The following is a 21,305-nucleotide window of genomic DNA, read 5'->3' as shown; positions in this document are numbered from 1 at the left end:
AGGGCCGGGGGGGGGGGGGGGGGGGCCAGGAGGTAACCCTGACGGCGATCCCGAACTCGGAGGGCGGGCGGCCTGCCACCCAGCCAGCCAAATCTCTACCTTCGGACTATAAGACACACCCCCCATTTTCCTCCCAAATTTGGGGGGAAAAAAGTGCGTCTTATAGTCCGAAAAATACGGTAATCCAACATTATTTCTGCATTAGCCAGTTAATATACAGTAAGAGTAACGTACTAGCTGGTTAATGCTTATTTATTATTAGTATTTTCTATACCGACAACAATTGTACAGCAAGTTTACAATATGTAAAAACAGACAACATAAAAGAACTCCATTAAAATAAAGGAAAGCAAAAACACACTTCATTTAAAACAAAAAAAAACCACAAATCATTCATAGCTACAATTCCAAAATAATATAAAAGACTTAACATATCACAACAACACACTGCAGAATCTGGTGGAACTACTACTACTATAAATCACTTTTATAGCACTACCAGTCGTACGCAGCGCTTTACAATTGAATATGAAGAAGAAAGACCGTCCCTGCTCAAAAGATCTTACAATCTAAATCAGGACAAACAGACAGGACCAAAAAGGATAAGGGAAGGACAGACAGAAGGACACATAAGGATAAGATAAAAGTTACAAGTTAGGAGTCGAAAGCAGCATCAAACAGGTAGGCCTTTAGCCCAGATTTGAAGGCTGCGAGGGATGGAGCCCCACTCTCTGCCCATGCCATGCCCAAACAGAAAAATTCCGTAACGCAGTTTAACGCGTGGAAACGGGCAAACTACAGCAACACTCCTTAACGCGGTCACCTGTTTCCACGCGTTAACCACATGTTAAGGGCGTCTTTTACAAAGGTGCACTAGCGGTTTTAGGGCACGCTAAACGCTAGCAACGCCCAATATGGGAGATTAATGTTTAGCACGTGCTTATTTTTAGCGTGTGCTAAAAAACACTAATGTGTCTTTGTAAAAGAACCCATAAGTGCTTAACGCCCCTTTAGTGAACGGCCCCCTTACACTATACTGATCTTTATTTCCATACACTAGAAAAAATAGGCATGGTGAGATGATTGCCACATCACTCTGATCTTACTAGCTACGTCTGGCAATGTTCACCAAAAGATGCTTGCCTGTCTGCCAGTCACCCTCAAACTCTAGCACTCAACCCCAGCCCAACCATATTCAGTTATTACAACGATCCAAATGATTCACAATCTCAACTGTAATTTGACACCGGTAACCAACTGGTTACAACAAAATAAACGAATTCTCAATCCCGAGAAATCGAGATGTGATCTTTTTTCAAACTCATCAAATAAATCTCTTGTGCATCCTAGTCTTCTTCACTCAGCCACTGTTTCTCAATTAAAACCTAAAATATTAGGTGTCATTTTAGATTAATCTCTTTCTTTCTGCCACCAGATCTCTAACGTGCTTAAGTCCTGTTTCTACAGGCTCAGCCAAATCTGTACCATCCGCTCATATTTATTGATCCACCAGCTTTAAACATTCTTATACACTCTTTTGTAATAAATAAACTAGACTACTGTAATTCATTGCACCTGGGCCTTAAATCTACAGATATCCGATATTTACAAATAGTCCAAAACACTGCCATCAAGTTAATCACTGGGAAAAAGAAATTTGATCATGTTACTCCATTCTTAAAAGCTGCTCACTGGTGAATCATCATACCTCCTCCGTCTATTAACCCCTTACTCTAATCAAAGATCCCTTTGATTGTCTAAGTGGAGGTGTGGCCTAGTGGTTAGCACAGCGGACTTAGATCTTGGGGAACTGGGTTCGATTCCCACTGCAGCTCCTTGTGACTCTGGGCAAGTCACTTAACCCTCCATTGCCCCAGGAACAAATAAGTACCTCTATATACTATGTAAACCCCTTTGAATGTAGTTGCAAAAACCACTCAAAGAGGGTAAACACCAGCGCTACAAAAATAAGAAATATTTTTGTAGCGCCGGAAATGGAAGACGCTGGGGGTGGGAACTACTGCCGAGCTGCTGCAGTAGCCAGGCGGTAGTTCCGGATTAGTAAGCGGTAAGACCGCGTTGAGATTACCAACGCTTAGTAAAAGACACCCTTTACTGATTAGCGCAGTCCTTATTGCCTACTAAATGCATGGCGGTAAGTGCTCACATGCTAATTTTTGTAAATAGCTGCATGCTAATGGCAACGTTAGCACATGGCAGAAAAAAAAAAAAAGAGCAGACCCACGAATTGAAATAAGACAAAATTTAAGTAACCGTTTTTGAGGTTTGCTGTTATGTATTGAATATTTATATGTATTTGTACGATTCCCTAAAGTGGCTGTGCCACATGAACTTTATCTTACCACAACATCACTTTGTATTTGTTCACACCGGACTCTGCAAACACCTCTCCGGTACTATGTAAGCCACATTGAGCCTACAAATAGGTGGGAAAATGTGGGATACAAATGTAACAAAAAATAATAATAAACTTTGTCTTGTTTCATCAGGTAGGTCTGCTCTTTTTTTCTGCTGTTCTGATCTTGCAGACCACTTGCCGTGTGTTTTTTGGAACATTAGCAGATGACCAATAATTTGAAAAATAGAAAATTTGTCATTTTCTGGCCACAGCATGGGGAGGAGGAACCTGCATTCTAAGGCCAACTTTCCCCACAGCTTGGTATAAGGGCCCCTTAGAACGCTAATAAATGCTTAAAGAAATATTTAAGGTTCCTTCCACAGGGCTGAACTCTCACCTATCTTGACCAACTCAGACATCCGACACTGTAATGCTACCTTCTCCCTATTCCCCCAAGCATGTGATAAGAAACGTCAGCTTCATTCCAAAAGTATCTCTTTCCATCTTTTACTGTGTGACTTTACAAATCGTCATCAGTTGTCAACCAAAGAACATTTAATAAAACCTAATAATAATGATTTAAAAAAATCAGCATCTGCTCAGCTGTTAAGTCACAAACCTTTCCTCCTGATCACGTGCAAATAGATGATTCAGTCCTAGCCCGTGGGTCAGGATGGACAGCTGCCCAGCTGCCCGCCCCGTTCGTTAACCAAGTTACCCGATACTTGCTGAGACACCCCTGAACTCCATGTCACATTCCAGCAAAGGGACGGTGTAAAAGCCAGATCTGCGGGATCCTCGGGGTCCCAGCCAGGGGACGGTAGGATCCCGCTGTATCCGGCTTTTACACCGTCCCTTCCAGCAAAGTCTTCTTCCCTCCCGCATCTTAGAATGTCAGCGCCACTCTCCTCGCCATCCTTCAGAAAAGAGAAGCTGCAGAGGTCCGCTCGGAGGGCACCCAAGGGCCAGAGCTGGGCAGTTTCCCAAATAAGCCCCGGCTTCCTCCAACCCCCTTAAGATGCATTTCAGAAAACCCCTTTGCAAACTGCTTAGGAGCTGGAAAGAGAGGAAGAAAGAAAGGCAGTTGCAGACGAAGGGCAGGTGGGGGCGGGGAGACGGTCGTCGTGGTCCTACCTGGGAGCGCGCGGGCCGCTCGAGTCCTCCTCCGGTGCGCCAGCGGAGAGAGGGCGACGGAGTAGTACAAGCGGAGGAAGCCCAGTACAGTGACAGCCAGGCCGAGGCGAGGAGTGGCGCCGCCACCGGCACGAGCCGAAGTAGGAGGGGAGCGTGACGTCAGAGCGTAGCCCGGGCCCCTCTCGCGCCAAGAAGACCCAGGCCAGTCAGTCCCCAGCCCTGGGGAGAGGTAGCACGTGGCAGATGCAGGATGACAGCGCCTCGTCGCACATCCGGTTCGTGAATGCGGTCGCTCCCTCGCTCGCACACGTTTGAAGTCTTTATATCAGTCCTCAAATTCTCCCCTCCCCACCCCAGTGATGCGCGCTTCCAGGATTACCTCCCAAATCACCTCCCAACTCACTAGGCCAAATGCACGAGTATGGCACTGGAAGGCAAGTTAATGCAGATCTCCCAGGTCATTCAGCTAGTCCTACCTTTCTTGGATCTACATAATCTTCATGTTTGGCATAATCCTTTTCACCTCAGCTACTGCCTGTAGGCGCCGCCTCCTCACCCCGTGTCTGGTCACAGGCAGCCAACAGCACTCATTTGCAATCCTTGCTTTCCTCAGAAAGTCAATTGCCTAGGGACATTTTTTGTGCCACCCGAAATTGACAGGTTTACACTACTGTTCTAGAGATGAAACAGTTGAGTTTTCATGATTTGTGATGCAGGGTTCACAGTCTCTGAAGGGCTTTTGGCTTTATTCCCACTGCCTGTCAGATTACAAAATGTGATTCACACTGGCAAAATAACCTTCTTAAACTGCACATCTGTTTACTAGCCAAAAGCAACCAATTCAGGACTTTTAAAAGAACCCAACCTACTCTTTCAAGCTGCAAAATCTGGATAACCAAAATTTATGTGATATTGCTGTTTCGCCAGCACAGGAATGGATATCCCCTAGTACTAGTAAATCTGGTTCATTGACGTTTTTACTATTGTTACTGTTGTCTATGGCGAAATCCAAGTCTCAACATTACTCATGAATTCCAGCGCATAAGTAGTGTTGGGACTTCAGACAGTAGTGGTATCAGCAGGGCATGCAAGATGTTATATAGAAGAGAAGGGACTTAGGGTTCCTTTTACCAAGCTGTGGTAAAAAGGACACTATGGTAGCAGCAGTTGCCATTTTTGCCGAGCACCACGGCCCTTTTTACCACAGTGGGTAAAAAAGGCTGAAAAGCAACATGGCCATGCGGTAAAATTGCATTTACAATGTGGTCATGTGGGGGAGGAGCACTTACCAGCACCCACTGAGGTGGTGGTAAGGGCTCCCACAGTAACCCGGCGGTAACCAAATTTCCACCTTGTTAGCATTGCACTAATTATTGCAGAAAAAATTTCCATAGCACCGGAAATGGCATGCACTCCAGGCAGAATTACCGCAGGCCCAACACGGATGCCGGCAGTAATTCCGGGTTGCTGTTTGGCTCCTAAGAGAACCAAACATGGGAAGGTGAAAAGAGCAAGGCCCCAGAATTATTTTATTTGGAGTGATCTCTCCAAATAGATTGCTGTAGTAGTCTGCTGGTATTTCAGATTCCGGTTTAGAACAATCCAGGTTAGGGTTACCATTTTTTGTCCTTAAAAAAAGAGGACACATGCCCCACCCCATTTCACGCCCTCTCCCTGCCCCTTTCCACACCTTGCCCCACTCCTTTCCACACCTCACCCCGCCCCCCTGTCGCAATTTCCTCTCCCCCTCACCTCCCCTCCTCCCGGCCCTGTCACCACCTCTCCCCTTACTCACGATCTTCCCTGGTGGTCTAGTGACTTCGGGGCAGGAAAGAGCCCCCTCTTTCCTGCCCGGCATGCTGCTCTGCATCCTGTATGCTGCCTGTGACGGTCTCGGCGAGATTCAAAATGGCCGCCGAGAATTGAAGCCCCGGTTAGAACAGACAGCTGAACATCAACATTGTGGGCTCCTGTTCCAGTGGCTTGTTTTTACAGCACTCAGGCCCAATGCAAGCTTACCGCTCGCTCTTTCGGGACTACCACAAGCCCAACAAGGCCACTGGCAGTAGTCCCAGCCCGAGCGTGCGCCATTTCTGAGGGAAAAAGAACCCCCCCCCCCCGAAAATGGCTTGCAAGGCGGTAATTGGGCATTGCCATGCGCAGCCCAGTTAACGTGGGAGCCCTTATCGCCACCTTACCACATCAGAGCATTGGATGCTTTTCTGTCCATGCAGACTCCTGATGCAGGCATAGCGGCCGAAACACAACGTTTGTGTCGAGTCCTTTTTTAAATAAGCGTTTTATATATAAACGTTTTGTTTTTAAGTTCATTTTATGCAGTCTGTGGTCAACTTCCCACCCTTTTCTGTTTTTCACTTTTTGTGGGACGTTCGAGTTCTCCGCCTTGGCGGATTCTCTTAGCCTTAAATATGTAAAATGCCTAGAAAAAGTATTTTCCTTTATAAATAGGCAAGAAATTAGTGTACCTGTTTTTATTTCTGGGTGGTAGTCATACCATTTGAGCATTTAATAGTTCAAAAAGAGATTAACGCCTGTATTTACAAAGGCATGCTATAGGTGCATTAGCGTTTTTAATGCACGTTAATCGCTGATGTGCCTATAGGAATGTATTGGCGCATTAGCATTTAACGCCTTAACTTTATAGGCACATTAAAAACGCTAACGCACCTTAGTAAACATACCTGTAAAGTTGATAGAATTAAAGTATAGCCAGAAAGGGATTAAATGGAAAAGAATTAGAAATATAACTACTATTAACCGAGAAACTAGTCATAATTGTATTAAGGGAGTCTTTTACAAAGGCGCACTAGTATTTTTAGTGCTTTCTAACTGTGTAGACGCCTATAATATTCCTATGTGTATCTACATGGTTAGTGCGTGCTAAAAATGCTAGTGCACCTTTGTAAAAGGGGCCCTTTCACTAAGCTGCAGTAAAAAGTGGCCTGCGTTAAACGCTAAAGCGCCAATACATACCTTTAGGCATGTTAGCATTTCATGTGTGTTAGCATTTAATGCGCGTTAAAAACGCTAACGCACCTATAGCGTGCCTTTGTAAACACAGGCGTTAGACTGACTCTGGACTTCTGCATGAAGATAGCTCTGCCCTGATTATTTAATATCTTTCTTTTAAATAGTAGTAATAAACAATGTTAAGTGCATTTTTATAATATACCACTGCATTCCACAAAACAAAAGGAGCAAGCTCCCACAAACCATCTTTCTCTTTTCATCTGGGCACAGGAAAAAAAAAGATTTTAAATGCTCCCAGGTTTCAACCTAATTCATGTTTCATATGGAATACTGACCATCTTTATCTCCCACCTAACCACCTCTCCATCATCCATCTCTACCTACCCATTCATACTATCACTATGCTATACTTAGTTTCTTACCATATCTAAAAAAAACTCTGTATTACCTACTACTGTGTAAGCCGCATTGAACCTGCTTTTAGTGGGAAAGTGTGTGATACAAGCAGTGCTTTTTTTGTGCCGGTACGCAACGGTACAGCGTACCGGCACCTTTTTTTTTTACTCCCCCCGCCCCGTGAGTCCATGTCCTGCACGCAGTGCCAGCCCCCATTTCTGGCCGCTGCTGCTTCTCCTGTTGAGCAGCAGCGGCCGCTACATAAAGAAAAAGATTTTTTAAAAAAAACCTTCAAACCTGGCTGAAACGCAGCACCCCGGCACTGTAGACAGCCATTAGGCATTGGCTGTTGCCCTGCAGCCGCTCCTCCTCTTGCCTCTACGTCACTGCGCTCCTCCGGGGTCTTTCTCCAGGGGCAGTGACGTAGAGGCAAGAGGAGGAGCGGCTGCGGGGCAACAGCCAATGCCTAATGACTGTCTATAGTGCCGGGGTGCCGCGTACTTTCAGCCAGGTTTCAATTTTTTTTTAATCTTCTTTTTCTTTGTGTAGCGGCCGCTGCTGCTCAACAGGAGAAGCAACAGCGGCCGGAAATAGGGGCTGGTGCCGCGTGCGTCGCGACTTCGCGCCGTTCGCGGGAAACTTGGCAGGGAGAGGGAAACCAACAGAGGGAAGGATTGGGGGAGAGAGAGAAAAAGGGAAACCAACAGAGGGAAGGATTGGGGGGAGAGAGAGAAAGAGGGAAACCAACAGAGGGAAGGATTGGGGGGAGAGAGAGAAAGAGGGAGACCAACAGAGGAAGGATTGGGGGGGAGAGAGAGAAAGAGGGAAACTAACAGAGGGAAGGATTGGGGAGAGAGAGAAAGAGGGAAACCAACAGAGGGAAGGATTGGGGAGAGAGAGAAAGAGGGAAACCAATAGAGGGAAGGATTGGGGAGAGAGAGAGAAAGAGGGAAAACAAAGAGGGAAGGATTGGGGAGAGAGAGAAAGAGGGAAACCAACAGAGGGAAGGATTGGGGAGAGAGAGAAAGAGGGAAACCAACAGAGGGAAGGATTAGGGAGAGAGGAGAAGAGGGAAACCAACAGAGGGAAGGATTAGGGAGAGAGAGAAAGAGGGAAACCAACAGAGGGAAGGATTGGGGAGAGAGAGAAAGAGGGAAACCAACAGAGGGAAGGATTGGGGAGAGAGAGGGAAAACAACAGAGGGAATGATTGGGGAGAGAAAAAAAAGAGGGAAAACAACAGAGGGAAGGATTGGGGAGAGAGAGAAAGGGAAAACAACAGAGGGAAGGATTGGGGAGAGAGAGAAAGAGGGAAAACAAGAGAGGGAAGGATTGGGGAGAGAGAGGAAAAACAACAGAGGGAAGGATTGGGGAGAGAGAGAGAGAAAGAAAGAAAGAGGGAAAACAACAGAGGGAAGGATTGGGGAGAGAGAGAGAGAGGGAAAACAACAGAGGGAAGGATTGGGGAGAGAGAAAGAGGGAAAACAACAGAGGGAAGGATTGGGGGGGAGAGAGAAAGAGGGAAAACAAGAGAGGGAAGGATTGGGGAGAGAGAGGGAAAAACAGATGGAAGGATTGGGGAGAGAGAGAGAGAGGGAAAACAACAGAGGGAAGGATTGGGGAGAGAGAAAGAGGGAAAACAACAGAGGGAAGGATTGGGGAGAGAGAGAAAGAGGGAAAACAAGAGAGGGAAGGATTGGGGAGAGAGAGGGAAAACAGATGGAAGGATTGGGGGAGAGAGAGAACGAGGGAAACAACAGAGGGAAGGATTGGGGAGAGAGGGAAAAAGATGGAAGGATTGGGGAGAGAGGGGAAAAACAGATGGAAGGATGGGGAGAGAGAGAAAGAGGGAAAACAACAGAGGGAAGGATTGGGGAGAGAGAGAAAGAGGGAAAACAACAGAGGGAAGGATTGGGGAGAGAGAGAGGGGGAAAACAGATGGAAGGATGGGGGGAGAAAGGGAAAAACAGATGGAAGGATGGGGAGAGAGAGGGAAAAACAGATGGAAGGATTGGGGAGAGAGGGGAAAACAGATGGAAGGATTGGGGAGAGAGGGAAAAACAGATGGAAGGATGGGGAGAGAGAGGGAAAAACACAGATGGAAGGATTGGGGAGAGAGGGGAAAACAGATGGAAGGATGGGGAGAGAGAGGGAAAAACAGATGGAAGGATGGGGAGAGAGGGGAAAAACAGATGGAAGGATGGGGAGAGAGAGGGAAAAACACAGATGGAAGGATTGGGGAGAGAGGGAAAAAACAGATGGAAGGATGGGGGAAAGAGAGAGGGAAAACAGATGGAAGGATGGGGAGAGAGAGAGGGAAAATGGAAGGATAGGGAGAGAAAGAGGGAAGACGCTGGATGGAAGAATGCAGAAAGAAATAGGGGAGACACTGGAAGGATGGGGAGAGAAAGCAGAGCTGCTGGATGGAAAAGGGGAATCGAGAAAGACTGGAGAATAAGAGGAAGGGGCATGGGGAGAACAAGGGTGAGGAAAAGATGAAAAGCCACAGGTAGATGAAGGAAATTAAAGAATGGATAGTAAGAATGAATTAAATCTGGACAGAGAGAGAGCCTGAAAAATATTGAAGAAAGCAAAGAAAAAGGAGACAAAAATGACAAATGGCACAGAAGAGTTAAGTGAAAATAAAGGAAAGGAGAATCACAGACTGGGACCAATATGGAAAGAAAAACAGTCACCAGACAACAAAGGTAGAAAAAAAATCATTTTATTTTCATTTTAGTGTTTGTAATATGTCCAATTTGAGAATTTACATTGGCTGTCTTATTTTGCACTGGGTATACTGGAGCTGTAAGAGCTTACAGAGATTATTTATAATGAAAAAAAATCACATTATTTCTTTCTCCTATAGTACTGTAATATTTTCAGTGATGTCTGTTTATATGCGCCATGGCTGGTATAGGGGGTGTGGCTATCATAGGGGTGGAGCCATATGTGGTGACCCCGCCCATAATGAGTACCGGCACCTTTTTTTCTACAAAAAAAGCACTGGATACAAGTGTAATAAATACATAGTAGATGATGGCAGAAAAAGACCTGCACGGTCCACCCAGTCTGCCCAACAAGATAAACTCACATGTGCCATTTTTTGTGTATACCTTACCTTGTCTTTTTCAGGGCACAGACCGTATAAGTCTGCCCAGCACTATCCCCGCCTCCCAACCACCAGCCCTGCCTCCCACCACCGGCTAAGCTTCTGGGGATCCCTTCCTTCTGAGGAGGATTCCTTTATGTTTATCCCATGTCGGTGTTTCCTTTTCTCTACTCCCCTACCAAATTTGAGGGACAGTTTTTTGGGGTTCTGGGGGAGATCTAATCAAGACTCCACTAATAAATGGCAATCTTTAAAAATGGTACATATCTGTAATGTTTTACTAAAGGACTGTAATAGGGAGTACCATTCTCACTGTCCCCCTGACATATATTCCCACTTCCCTGCCTTTCTCTCCACCACCCAGCACCTGGAACACCCTCAACTTCTCATTCTTTCTCCCCTCCAAGGCACATCTCCCACCTCTCATTCTTTGTCCTTCCCTCATGCACATACCCCCAGTTTTCATTGTTCCTCCACCCCCTCCCACCCCCCCACACACACACACACACACACACACACACACACACTCAGCACTCGACTCCATGTCTGGTTTACTCCCCATTTCCCTCCCATATGGAAATCAGACTCACTGGTCTATAGATTCTCAAATCACCCCTGGAGCCCTTATGAACAACAGTAACTGCCATAAATAAGTAAATAAATAACTAGATAGGTAGAAACTGAATGTTGCGCACCTGATTCTCATTGATGGCCCTTTACTGGGGAGGGGGGGGGGGGGAATCTCTGCACCAATATAACGCATACTAGGGTGTCCCCTCCAAATGACACCCTGATTATGATTTATGCCGTCATTTACTATTTATTTATTTTACTGCTCTACCTATGAAAAGTTATTCCGTTATTATACTTCTCCAGTGTACATCCGTATGCTGCACAAGCTAGAATGTTTGATAATATGTGAGATTAAATAAAAATGCTACCAACAATAAAGAACGACAACGTGGATGCAGCAGCTCATAGGTTTGTTTGCTTTGTTTTGAGTGTACAAACACACACACACAGAACGATGGCTGCGCAGGAAGGGGAAACAGAGATTACGCTAAGTGGCTTAAATGTTTTGACGTCATGCCGCCTTAATTAACAATCCTTGCTTTTATAGGGGGTTTTGAATGACGTGTACGGACGTCAATGATGCGCGACGCCAGCTGAGGAGGTCGTCGTTCCCTCAATGCTCCCGCCCATTCTAAACTCTCCTTACTCCTGGCAGCGCGTGAAGATGGAGGGAAGCGGCGGAGATGGAGATAGAAAGGCCTCGCGGGAATTGCTGGCTGTGGGCTGTGGAGCAGGTGAGGGATGTCGGACGGTCGAGCACCGAGACCCGGATCTACTTATGCTCCTGTTAACAGTGTACTCATTCATAACTTTCTACTGTTACCGACTCCTTCCAAGGCCTAATGCTCTGTATTTGGAGAGAGAAGGATTTTTTTATTTATTATTATTATGGCCAGCAAAATAACAAAAGATAAAACATATATATATCCGTACGATGTGGGGGAGAAAAACCGACTATATTCTTTCTGTGGGACTCTTATGTGTTTCTCAGAATAGCTCTTGCATATATTAGCGAATGTGATACATAATGAATGAAGTCCTATATGTTACAAGAGACATGGGACATCTTTCTATATTCATGATGTATTGTAAGCCACATTGAGCCTGAAAAGAGCTGGGGAAATGTGGGATACAAATGCAATAAATAAATAATGTTGAGTACTTCTCATGTTCTCAGAAAAAGAAATCTGTTAAATGTACTTTTTTTCTATCTCACCTTATGTCTTCACTTCCTCTTCAGCCCCATCTGGTTTGTTACCCCCTCCTTCTGTTGTCCTCCCCTACCCCCCCCCCCCCTAGGTTTTTAACGTTATTGTTAGGGAAGGATTGCTGAGCGTCTTGTTAATAAGTTAACGTGCGGTGAACATTTGTGTTTTCTGGAGCAGAGACCAAGGCTGGAAAAATTCCAGGAGCCAAGTCATCTGGGCCTCTACATGTTGGTACCCTCTGCTTAAGAGTCTAGATGGTAATGATAAAATGGGGCCTTGCAGTGACCAACTTTTTGCCCCAGTTTTGGCAACTTGAGGGAGGGGAGCAAAAGCAGAGTTTGCTTGTGTTGCCCTCCCACCCCCATAGACATCTTCTGCAGCCTAGCTGAAGATCAAGAAATTAAAAACAAAAAAAAAGTAGGAAAACAAGCAAAATATAAACTAAAAATGGACAGGGGGAAAAAGAGTAGAATAAAATAAGGTCAATCAAATAAGCAAACTGGCCACAACAAGAAAATTAGAAAAGGGTAAGGAAAAAATTTCCCAGGCTTAAAATTTTTTTTCAACTATTAACCTTTTTTCCTAAATATGGACATCTTTTACAAAGCCATGCTTGCAATTCCTGCAAAACAAATACTATTATTACTTATCATTTCTATAGCACTTCAGGGCATGGAATAGACTACTTGAGCCAGTACGTCAAGCTCCATCTCTGGCTGTCTTCAAATCTAGGTTGAAAGCCCACCTTTTTGATGCTGCTTTTAACTCCTAACCCTTACTTGCTTGTTCTGTACCCATATTTTATTATTCCCACCTTAGTAATTCCCTTATCTCTTACTTGTCCTGTTTGTCCTAATTAGATTGTAAGCTCTGTCGAGCAGGGACCGGCTCTTTATGTCCTATGTACAGCGCTGCGTACGTCTAGTAGTGCTATAGAAATTATAAGCAGTAAGCAGCAAATGAGAGGAAGCCCATTCAATTCCTGTGGGTATCCTCTCAATTGCCGTGCAGCTTTGCAAAAGAAACAGTATGTTTACACCACACCAAGAGAAACTGAGGAATACACATTTCAGCTTTTATTTTCGTGAAGAGCAGCAGTGCTAGTGATCAAATAGATGATTAATACATGCTTTAAAATATTTAGGTCTTCACGAGAAGTTGCTGGTTAATTCAAAGCATGGGAAAAGAAAAGACACAACTTTGCCAATTGTTAAGATTCCAAGAAGCAGTAGTAAGTTTTTCTTAACAATTTTCTTTAACTCTTTACTTCCTGATTATTTTTTGTACATTAGAGCATAATTATAAAATGCAGAGTTTGTTAGAATGACCTTTTTTTAATAGTTTAATAGTGTTGGCATGCTGTTTCCAGCAGAAAGCGCAAATTATGTACAAAGAGCTGCTAAGGAACAAAAGAATTAACCACTTAAAACAAATTAAAAAAACAAATGCTGTGGTTTACAAAGCTGTAGTGCCAACACAACCCATTCACTTTGAATAGGTTGTGTTGGGCAATACCGCAGGGAAGCCGCTAGCGCAGCTTAGTAAACAGAACCCAAAATTCTATAAAGGGGAAAAGCATATGCTCAGAAAGGAATAACTTAAAACCCCTTACTGGGCTGAAGAGTCTCAATGTGGAAAAACTCTTTAAATAACTGGAGGAAGCAAGTTTTTAAAACATCAAAAGAAATATTAAAAAATGAATCAAATAATACCTATCTGTAACAAATGTCCAAGTTTTGAGCTTCCACAATAAGAAGAATTATAGCAATGAAATAACATGCGATTAATTTATACCCAGCTACAAACCACTTCCTCGGGGAGAAGGTGACTAAAATCCCAATGATTACTGCTGCAGTGTTTTGCCCCAAGCACTTTTTTTTCAACATGGGCTAATGCAAAAAATGTACTTTATACGGAATTCTGTAGCAGCTCTTTGTACTTTCTTCTTGAAGATAATTGTTTTTTTTTTTAATATACCATCCATTTTCTAATTAGGCATCCTCTGTATACACCTCACACCATTTTGAAATTCATGGAGGATTATAGGCTTCTTTTACAAAGCCACGTCAGTGATTTCCACGTGGCAAATGAGAGGAACTTCATAGGAACTGAAAAGGCTTCCTCTCATTTGCCATGCAGGAATCGCTAGTGCGGCTTTGTAAAAGAAGCTGTAAGTGATTTGCACAATTTCACAAGGAGGGTTGATGGGATAAACCTTTCATGTGTTGCAGACAAAGAGCTGGGGTACGGAACTTAGCAGATATCTTGTTCAAATAACTAAAATGCCATACCATGGCTTCTGGGCTGGAAATAGCATAGTGAACACAGACAAAAAAAAACCAAAATACAAAAAAATAAGTTTATAAAATGACTGCACTTATGTTAATATGTTGAGTAGTGTTTAGACGGCAAGTCCAGCTGTGAAGAACTAAGGCCAGTGCTAGTTTGTGTGTACTGTGTAAGGCAAGACTGATTAGGATAGGCTGGAATGGGCTTCAGCTCCAGTAGTTGGAATGTAAGGACAGTGCCAGGTGCACTTCTACTATCTACATCCCAGAAATGGCAAAGAAAGACCAGGATCAAGTATTTCATACCACATTTATTGTTGGTTTAATCATGAATTGATAATGAGTGTGACTGTTGGGCAGACTGCATGGATTGTTCAGGTCTTTATTTGCCGTCATCTACTATGTTTCCTATGGGGCTCATTTTCAAAGCACATAGACTTACAAAGTTCCATAGTAACCTATGAGCACCCCCATCGGCTATGTATTGGCTGCCACAATTTTGGGCCCAGGCCCCCACATCACTGGCACAGGGACCCGCTGTGTGGTGATAGTACATTCTTTGATAATGTTATCAAGTTTTAAGTTTCTTCGTATTTACTAATCCACCAACCAGCAATGCCATCTGGGTGGCTTACAATGCATAAATAATAAGAAAAGGAGGAAAGGTGATAGTATCTGCACATAAGCAATCGCCAGATAGTGAGGGAAGGGGGGAGAACTCCATATTTTTGAGAAAAAGAAAGGGGAGGCACAAACAATTTAAGAATTCAGAGAAGGCTACTGCAGTGTTCCACAGGTGAATAAGGTCTAACAAAATGCATCTTGGAATAGAAATGTTTTAAGTTCAGTCTTGAAGGCTAGTAAAGAGGTAAACTGTCATAAGGAGAAGGGTAGAAGGTTCCAGAGATATGGTCCTTGAATGGAAAAAATTGAGGCATGGTTATGGTGGTGGAGGGCTTGTTTATGAGATGGGACAATGAGTAAATGTTGGTCTTGTGTGCAGAGAGTATTGTATTCGGAGGCGATAGAGATAGTGGGGTTCCTTTGAAGCTAAAGTTTTTTGAAGACCAATAAAAGTAATTTATATGTAATTCAATGGGTAACGGAGCCAGTGGGATGCTTTCAAGGGAGGTGTTACGTGGTCAAATGTTTTGGCAGTCTGGATTAGTCGACTAGTGGTATTTTGCACAAGCTGTAAGCGGTGTAAATCTTCAAGCCTAAGACCTTTGTACAGAGAATAACAGTGATCAATTTGTGATATACCAAGTGAGTGTATAAGAATATTTAGTGCTGAAGATTGTGAGATTGAACTGAATGTATAGGGCGCAGCCTCAATTTTACGTTTTATTACCTGACCTATTTGTGACTGAAAGGACAGTTTGGTGTATACCAGTACACTGAGAATGTGAGGGACTGGGATGTTGTTATAAAGGCAGATGGGCAAATGAAAGTGGCTGGGAGTATGACTTGTAAATAAGAGAATCTTAGATTTTCCTGGGTTGAGACTAAGATGATTTTCCTGTAGCCAATTTGTTACTTTGTAAAAGTTTTTGTTGATGCTTATAACAGGGGCGTATCTGGACTCGGGCGGTAGGGGGGGCCAGAGCCAGAGGGAGGGGGCACATTTTAGCCCCCCCCCCCCGGCACCACCGATCCCCCCCCCCATTTCCGGACCCCCCCCCCTCGCCACCAATGACACCCTCCCCCGCTGCTGTCACTTACCTTTGCTGGCGGGGGACCCCAACCCCCCGCCAGCCGAGGTCCTCTCTTCCATGCAGGCTGCGCCGCTGCAAGTTTCAACGCTTCCTGTTCTTCTAAGTCTGACGTCCTGCACGTACAACGCGCAGGACGTCAGACTGAATTCCAAATTCTGAGTCTGACGTTCTGCACGTTGTACGTGCAGGACGTCAGACTCAGAAGAACAGGAAGCGTTGAAACTTGCATCCTGCACGGAAGAGAGGACTTCGGCTGGCGGGGGCTTGGGGTCCCCCGCCAGCAAAGATCGGCGACAGGTTGGTGGCGGGCGAGAGGGGGAGGTAGAGAGGGTCTGTGGTAGGGGGGTCCAAGGCGAAATCTGTGGGGGCCCAGGCCCCTGTGGCCCCACGCAGATACGCCCCTGGCTTATAAGGGCAGTATGGTTGAAATGATCCACTACAGAGAGAAGTTGAATGTCATCAGCATAGACAAATGCTTACAATAATAATTCCTCCTAAATGCCAATTAACAATTGTACCTATGCAAATGTATTCATTAAGCCTTCATTGCTTTTTGCTAAAGTATCTTGATTTGTAGTTTTAATATTCCTAATTGTTCAAGTTAATCCTTCACGAACCAAATTAACCTAATACCTTTCAATTCTTATTATAAGACAAACTTTCCTTCCTGTAACCAGATTCACTCTGTATCCTCTACCTTAACTATGTATTTCTCTTCTCCGGAACTGGTATTCACCATTTACGGATCTATGTAAGCCACATTGAGCCTGCAAATAGGTGGGAAAATGCGGCATACAAATGTTAAAAAAATAAATAAATAAATATAGTGTATATCTGAAAGATTGGGCCAGAGTAAGCAAGTCTTTGATAACCATCCCAACTCGGCACAATCGTGCAATGATGTCACCATCTGTGTGGCAGTAGGATCCTGCTATTTATAGCGAACATCCGTTACAGGTATGCAGCTTTGCTTACTTGATGGGTGTTTGAGGAAAAAAAAAAAAGAGAAGATTCTGAATCATGAGTGGAGACACCATTATGGTTAAAGGAGAAAGAGAATTAGACTATGAAGTATAACAAGAATGATTTTATAAGTTATCTTGTCTGTCTGTGGCCTCATATCGTAGGCAAAAACAACGGAAGATGGGAGCTTGTGTTTTGCTGTGGTACAATTAGTTTCACTTCAGTAAATCCAGAATTAGAATGTTGCTCCTACAATTGTATATTCCTAGTAGGGCTATACCATTTATACTTGTTTATCATAATTGAAGTTGGAAATGCTGAATTCCACACATGCTATTACATATAAATATTTTCATGTAAACACCTCGGGGTATTCCTTTCTATTGTTCTTTCAAGTTTTGGACCGAGCGCAGCATTTTCTACCACAGATGGCTCAAGCAAATGATGAACTGGCAAAAGAAATGGCAACAAAACCAGCGAGTCACTTTGATATTGAAACCATAGAGGACACGCTTGACAGCTTTATCGAGATGGTAAATATGTTGATTAAAATGTGGGAAACTGTTTTTCTGAAAGAGATTTTGCTGATGATTTGTTAAGATTAGATGCACGGTTGAAAGGGGGCTGATTCAGGAATAATGTCTGGAAGTATTTTTCACTGAGAGGGTGGTAGATACCTGGAATGCCCTCCCGTGGGAGGTAGTGGAGATGCAAATGGTAACGGAATTCAAAAGTACGTGGGATAAACACAAAGGAATCCTGTTTAGAAGGAATGGATCCAAAGAAGCTTAATGGAGATTAGGTAACAGCACCACCTTCTACAGTCTATGCCCTGATCGTGGCTGAATAGATTTGGATGGGCTGGAGTGGAGCTTTTCAGGGCCTTCAACAACTTCAGAAATTTTAGAACAAGGACAGTGCCGGGTAGACTTCTATGGTCTGTGCCCTGAAAATGGCAAAGACAAATCAAGATCAGGTATACGTAAGAAATATCACATATCATATGTAAATAGTTTATCTTGTAGGGCAGACTGGATGGACCGTACAGGTCTTTATATGCCCTCATCTATTATGTTACTGTGTTCTTAGCTACCGAAGAAGGGATTTCTGTGGGTTTGAAGGCTCAATGATATTGTCTTCTGATAGTCCTTACATTGGTTCAGTAATAGGTCTCATGACCTGCTCAAAATCCAGTTTCCTCCAGGAACAACTAATGTACTCTGTAGTGAATTTGCTTTTTCTGTGTTTTCCAGTAGTTGATGTTAAGGAAGATTTTGTGACTTGTTTTAGAAACAAAGTAGCAGAACGTAGGCAGAGAATGAATAATATGTTTTTCCTGCAATTTAAAATGCCTTTTCCAAGGGCTTGAGACAGATATGTAACAAATTAGAATTTTACATTAAATGAACATAGACAAAAACAGACCAAACAAAGCATAAACCCAATAATTAGAATGTGTCATAAGTAGCTTTAAATCACAACCAGAAATGAAGCCCTAATAGGCTAAACAAAGGAGCAGATAACTGTATAAATTTCTGATGATATTAAAAAAAAATAAAATAACCAAGCTGACCTTAAAAAATTAAACTTTACAGACTTTTATGCCTTATCCTTTTCCTTTATATTTCTATAACATCTTGTTCTATATAAAGTGTTAGTTGATTCTTTGTATGTGCAGCACTGAAAAAAAAGAGGTTTTCAACTGTTAAAGGTCCTGAAACATTTAGCTTATGTCACAGAAATTTTTATTTATTTATCATAAAGAAAACCATTCTTACGGTGGTGTCTTTTTATAGTTTTGTTTGGTTTTGCAATTTTGTTGTTTTTGTATTTGCCTCCCCTCTTCCCTCCATGATCCCTCTCCCATGTCCTCGCTTTGCCTAGCTGCCACTGTTCCTTCCCTTCCCCATTCACTGCACCGTCAGCCACTCTTCATTTTGCTTTTGGGCTGGGCCGCCGCTGCTGCTGCTTCCCAAAGACAGGTGCCAGATTTGGTTTTTAGGTGCTGGGGTTTTTCCAGCACTAAATAGAATCATAAGTTTAATGGAAAACACTTGCACCTGCCCTAGCACCTGCCATTCTCTCCCCTCCTCCTCATCCAGTGGGATCAGTGGAAGATGCTCATAGAACACTGGTGCTATCTATGCCTGACGTCCCGACAAAAGAACTCTGTAAGAGGTGCAGTTCTTTGCCAATATGCTCATGCATGCTGCCATCTATTGCCAATAGAAACAAAAGAAAAAGGCATATATCATAAAAGAATTTGTAGTATGTAGGACTTAACGTTAGTTACTCCATTGTAGGTTGTAGGTGTGTGTTTGTTAATTTTTTTCTCATCTTATTTGACAAAGAGTAAAGGCAATAAAATAGGGATAGAAGAATGACCTTCAAAGAGCTTCAAACTCCCCCCGAATCGGTGAGCTGTTGTCGTCACCATACATTTCAGGCACAAACATCCTGGCGATCCAGCCCTCCCTGGCCCAGGTAGTTATCAGTCAGTGAAAGAGGCGGTCCCTGATGCCCAAACAGCTGGAACTGTAGAATGGTTTGGATTTGAATAACCCTGTTCACAAACTGATTTGTAACACTTACTAAACCTGCCCACGCCTTCACCATCAATGTGGTGTTGCACAGTTAGAACTGCATTACAAAAACATGAATCTGAGCCACCTTTTGTCAACCATGTTCCCACTCCCTAAAACACACCAGCAAATGTTTTCAAAATTGTGGTGTATTTTTATGGTTTTGTTCTGCCATGTCTTTTGAACAATTTAGGTACAAAGCAGTGTGTACACCAAAACAGTTTATACTTGCTATCTTGTGGTATTCAATTCAGTTTAGGTCTTATATACTGCTACTATCCCCTGTATAGGGTTTAGTGGGTTTTATAGTATTAGTAGGACAGCAGTTACAGATTTATAAGACAGACATGGGTGAATACATTCTTATTGATATAGTGTTAAAAAGCAGTAGACAGTATGGTAATAGTTTGTGTTAAATTAGATGTTTCTAAGATTCATAGGAGATTGTTGACCGGTGAGTGTTAAATTAGATGTTTCTAAGGTTCGTAGGAGATCGTTGACCGGTGAGTGTTAAATTAGATGTTTCTAAGGTTCGTAGGAGATCGTTGACCGGTGAGTGTTAAATTAGATGTTTCTAAGGTTCGTAGGAGATTGTTGACCGGTGAGTGTTGTGTTCATGGTGTTCATGTTTGTTTTCTAATGGATCATGTTCCCTATGCAGAATGTGGCTGTGATTGAAATGAATGAGTCTGATACTAGCAGTGATGAAGAGTCAAGCTCAGAAGACAGCTCACAGTCTGACAGCGATGTCTGCATCACTGAAGAGGTGACACAGAACAACATTCGACTGCCAAAACAGAATGGGAAAGGGGGGAAGATAGAAATTCTGGAAAGTGAAAAGGATTGAATATATTTAGAGCTGGAAATTCAGTGCCAGCTGCATTTGGAAGTTATATGGATACGGTCGATGTTCTGTACTATACCCATATAAACCCGGGCAGAGTTAGGACATCCTTTTGTGCGGTCCTATATGCCCAGTTAGCTTATGCGGGCATCAACACTGAATATCACTAGTGCCTATAGAACTCCTGACTCTGCCCCAGGGCCATCTTAGCAAATGCCACAGCAGCCACACTGGATTTTTAGCAGCACTGTGTGGTTGATTTACTACTGAAAATCCAGAGATGGCCTGCTTCCCTTGATCTAACTGGACAGGGGCCTCGTGACCAGTTAAATCATTGATGATTTCAGTATTCATATTCTCATCAGCCCACTGGCAGGCAAGTTAAATTGCGTCTTCACATGGATGGATTTAATCGTTTAGCACTTGCCAGTCAGGAGTTGAAAAGTGCTGAAAAGAAGAGAAAAAAAAAAAGACTAGTTCTGTATTTTGCAGCAGTGGCTGGTTTTTTTTAATTATTTCAAATGCCAGATTGATATCTGTGATAAAAAGTGGCTGTCAATCAGTATCCCTACAGAATTGTTTGTCTTCTGCAGAAAAATCATGTCATGTCTACAACTCCACCTGAAAGGAGTGCAGACTAAAGGCCCAGCCCGGCTTTACTAAAATGCATTATTAGACTTTATTAGTTAATAGGTCCTATTGCATAAAATGGGACCTGTGGTAAATAACATGCATTAAGATAGTGCCTCTTATTAGATTTAGCTCTAAGGGCCCTGTTTACTAAGCCGCACTGTAGACGCGCTAACTTTTTAGCGTGCGCTAACGATAGAAACACCCATTATATAGTAAACAGGACCCTGTGTTTGGAAAAAGCAGAAGACAGCAAGTTCTCCAGCAGTTCATCTGAGTATTTGTTTTGCATTTCAATTACGAAATACCTCTTAATTTTTTAAATGTGTTTCTTAAAGAAACAAAGCTGTACAAAATTATGAAAACATTTTGTTTCAATAAAATATTGAAAACTTGTGAACATGAATTATTTTTTTGTTTGTAATTTTTTTTGGAGCTGGTGGTATTCAGATCTGCCTGGCCACACTGTAGGTCTTTTCAGTAAGCTGTTGATGTACTACTGTGCAAGAAA

General features: G+C 43.2%; 2 protein-coding genes across 4 annotated transcripts in view; one reads left to right on the top strand and one right to left on the bottom strand.

Annotated features, from left to right (window-relative positions):
- SLC41A2 (solute carrier family 41 member 2) overlaps nucleotides 1-3,993 on the bottom strand; it is a 120,821-nt gene extending 116,828 nt beyond the window's left edge. Inside the window, exon 1 of one of the 3 annotated variants that reach the window (XM_030215518.1) lies at nucleotides 3,970-3,993. The gene's annotated coding sequence lies outside the window, so the exon portion shown is untranslated. Of the gene's footprint in view, nucleotides 1-2,978; nucleotides 3,071-3,493; nucleotides 3,616-3,969 lie in introns of those variants that run through there. The other 2 variants (XM_030215516.1, XM_030215517.1) reach the window with 2 other exon arrangements.
- Nucleotides 3,686-20,635, top strand: C9H12orf45 (chromosome 9 C12orf45 homolog). Its single transcript, XM_030215520.1, has 5 exons — nucleotides 3,686-3,768; nucleotides 11,112-11,298; nucleotides 12,917-13,003; nucleotides 17,135-17,271; nucleotides 19,982-20,635. The coding sequence occupies exons 2-5, from the start codon at nucleotides 11,181-11,183 to the stop codon at nucleotides 20,165-20,167; spliced, it is 528 nt and encodes a 175-aa protein (XP_030071380.1). The 5' UTR covers nucleotides 3,686-3,768; nucleotides 11,112-11,180; the 3' UTR covers nucleotides 20,168-20,635.
- Nucleotides 20,636-21,305: the final 670 nt, after the last annotated feature.

Source organism: Microcaecilia unicolor, chromosome 9 (genome assembly GCF_901765095.1).
Source record: "Microcaecilia unicolor chromosome 9, aMicUni1.1, whole genome shotgun sequence".
In the NCBI taxonomy this organism is placed as follows: Eukaryota; Metazoa; Chordata; class Amphibia; order Gymnophiona; family Siphonopidae; genus Microcaecilia; species Microcaecilia unicolor.
Note: the sequence above shows the minus strand (reverse complement) of the source record. Positions and strands in the feature narration are given on the sequence as shown.

Bases quoted from the DNA above. Each gene is read 5' to 3' on its own strand.
- C9H12orf45 (XM_030215520.1), top strand. From the start codon at position 11,181: ATGCTCCCGCCCATTCTAAACTCTCCTTACTCCTGGCAGCGCGTGAAG. The intron at 11,299-12,916 runs GTGAGGGATGTC...TAAAATATTTAG, and splicing joins GGCTGTGGGCTGTGGAGCAG to GTCTTCACGAGAAGTTGCTG. The intron at 13,004-17,134 runs GTAAGTTTTTCT...TGTTCTTTCAAG, and splicing joins TAAGATTCCAAGAAGCAGTA to TTTTGGACCGAGCGCAGCAT.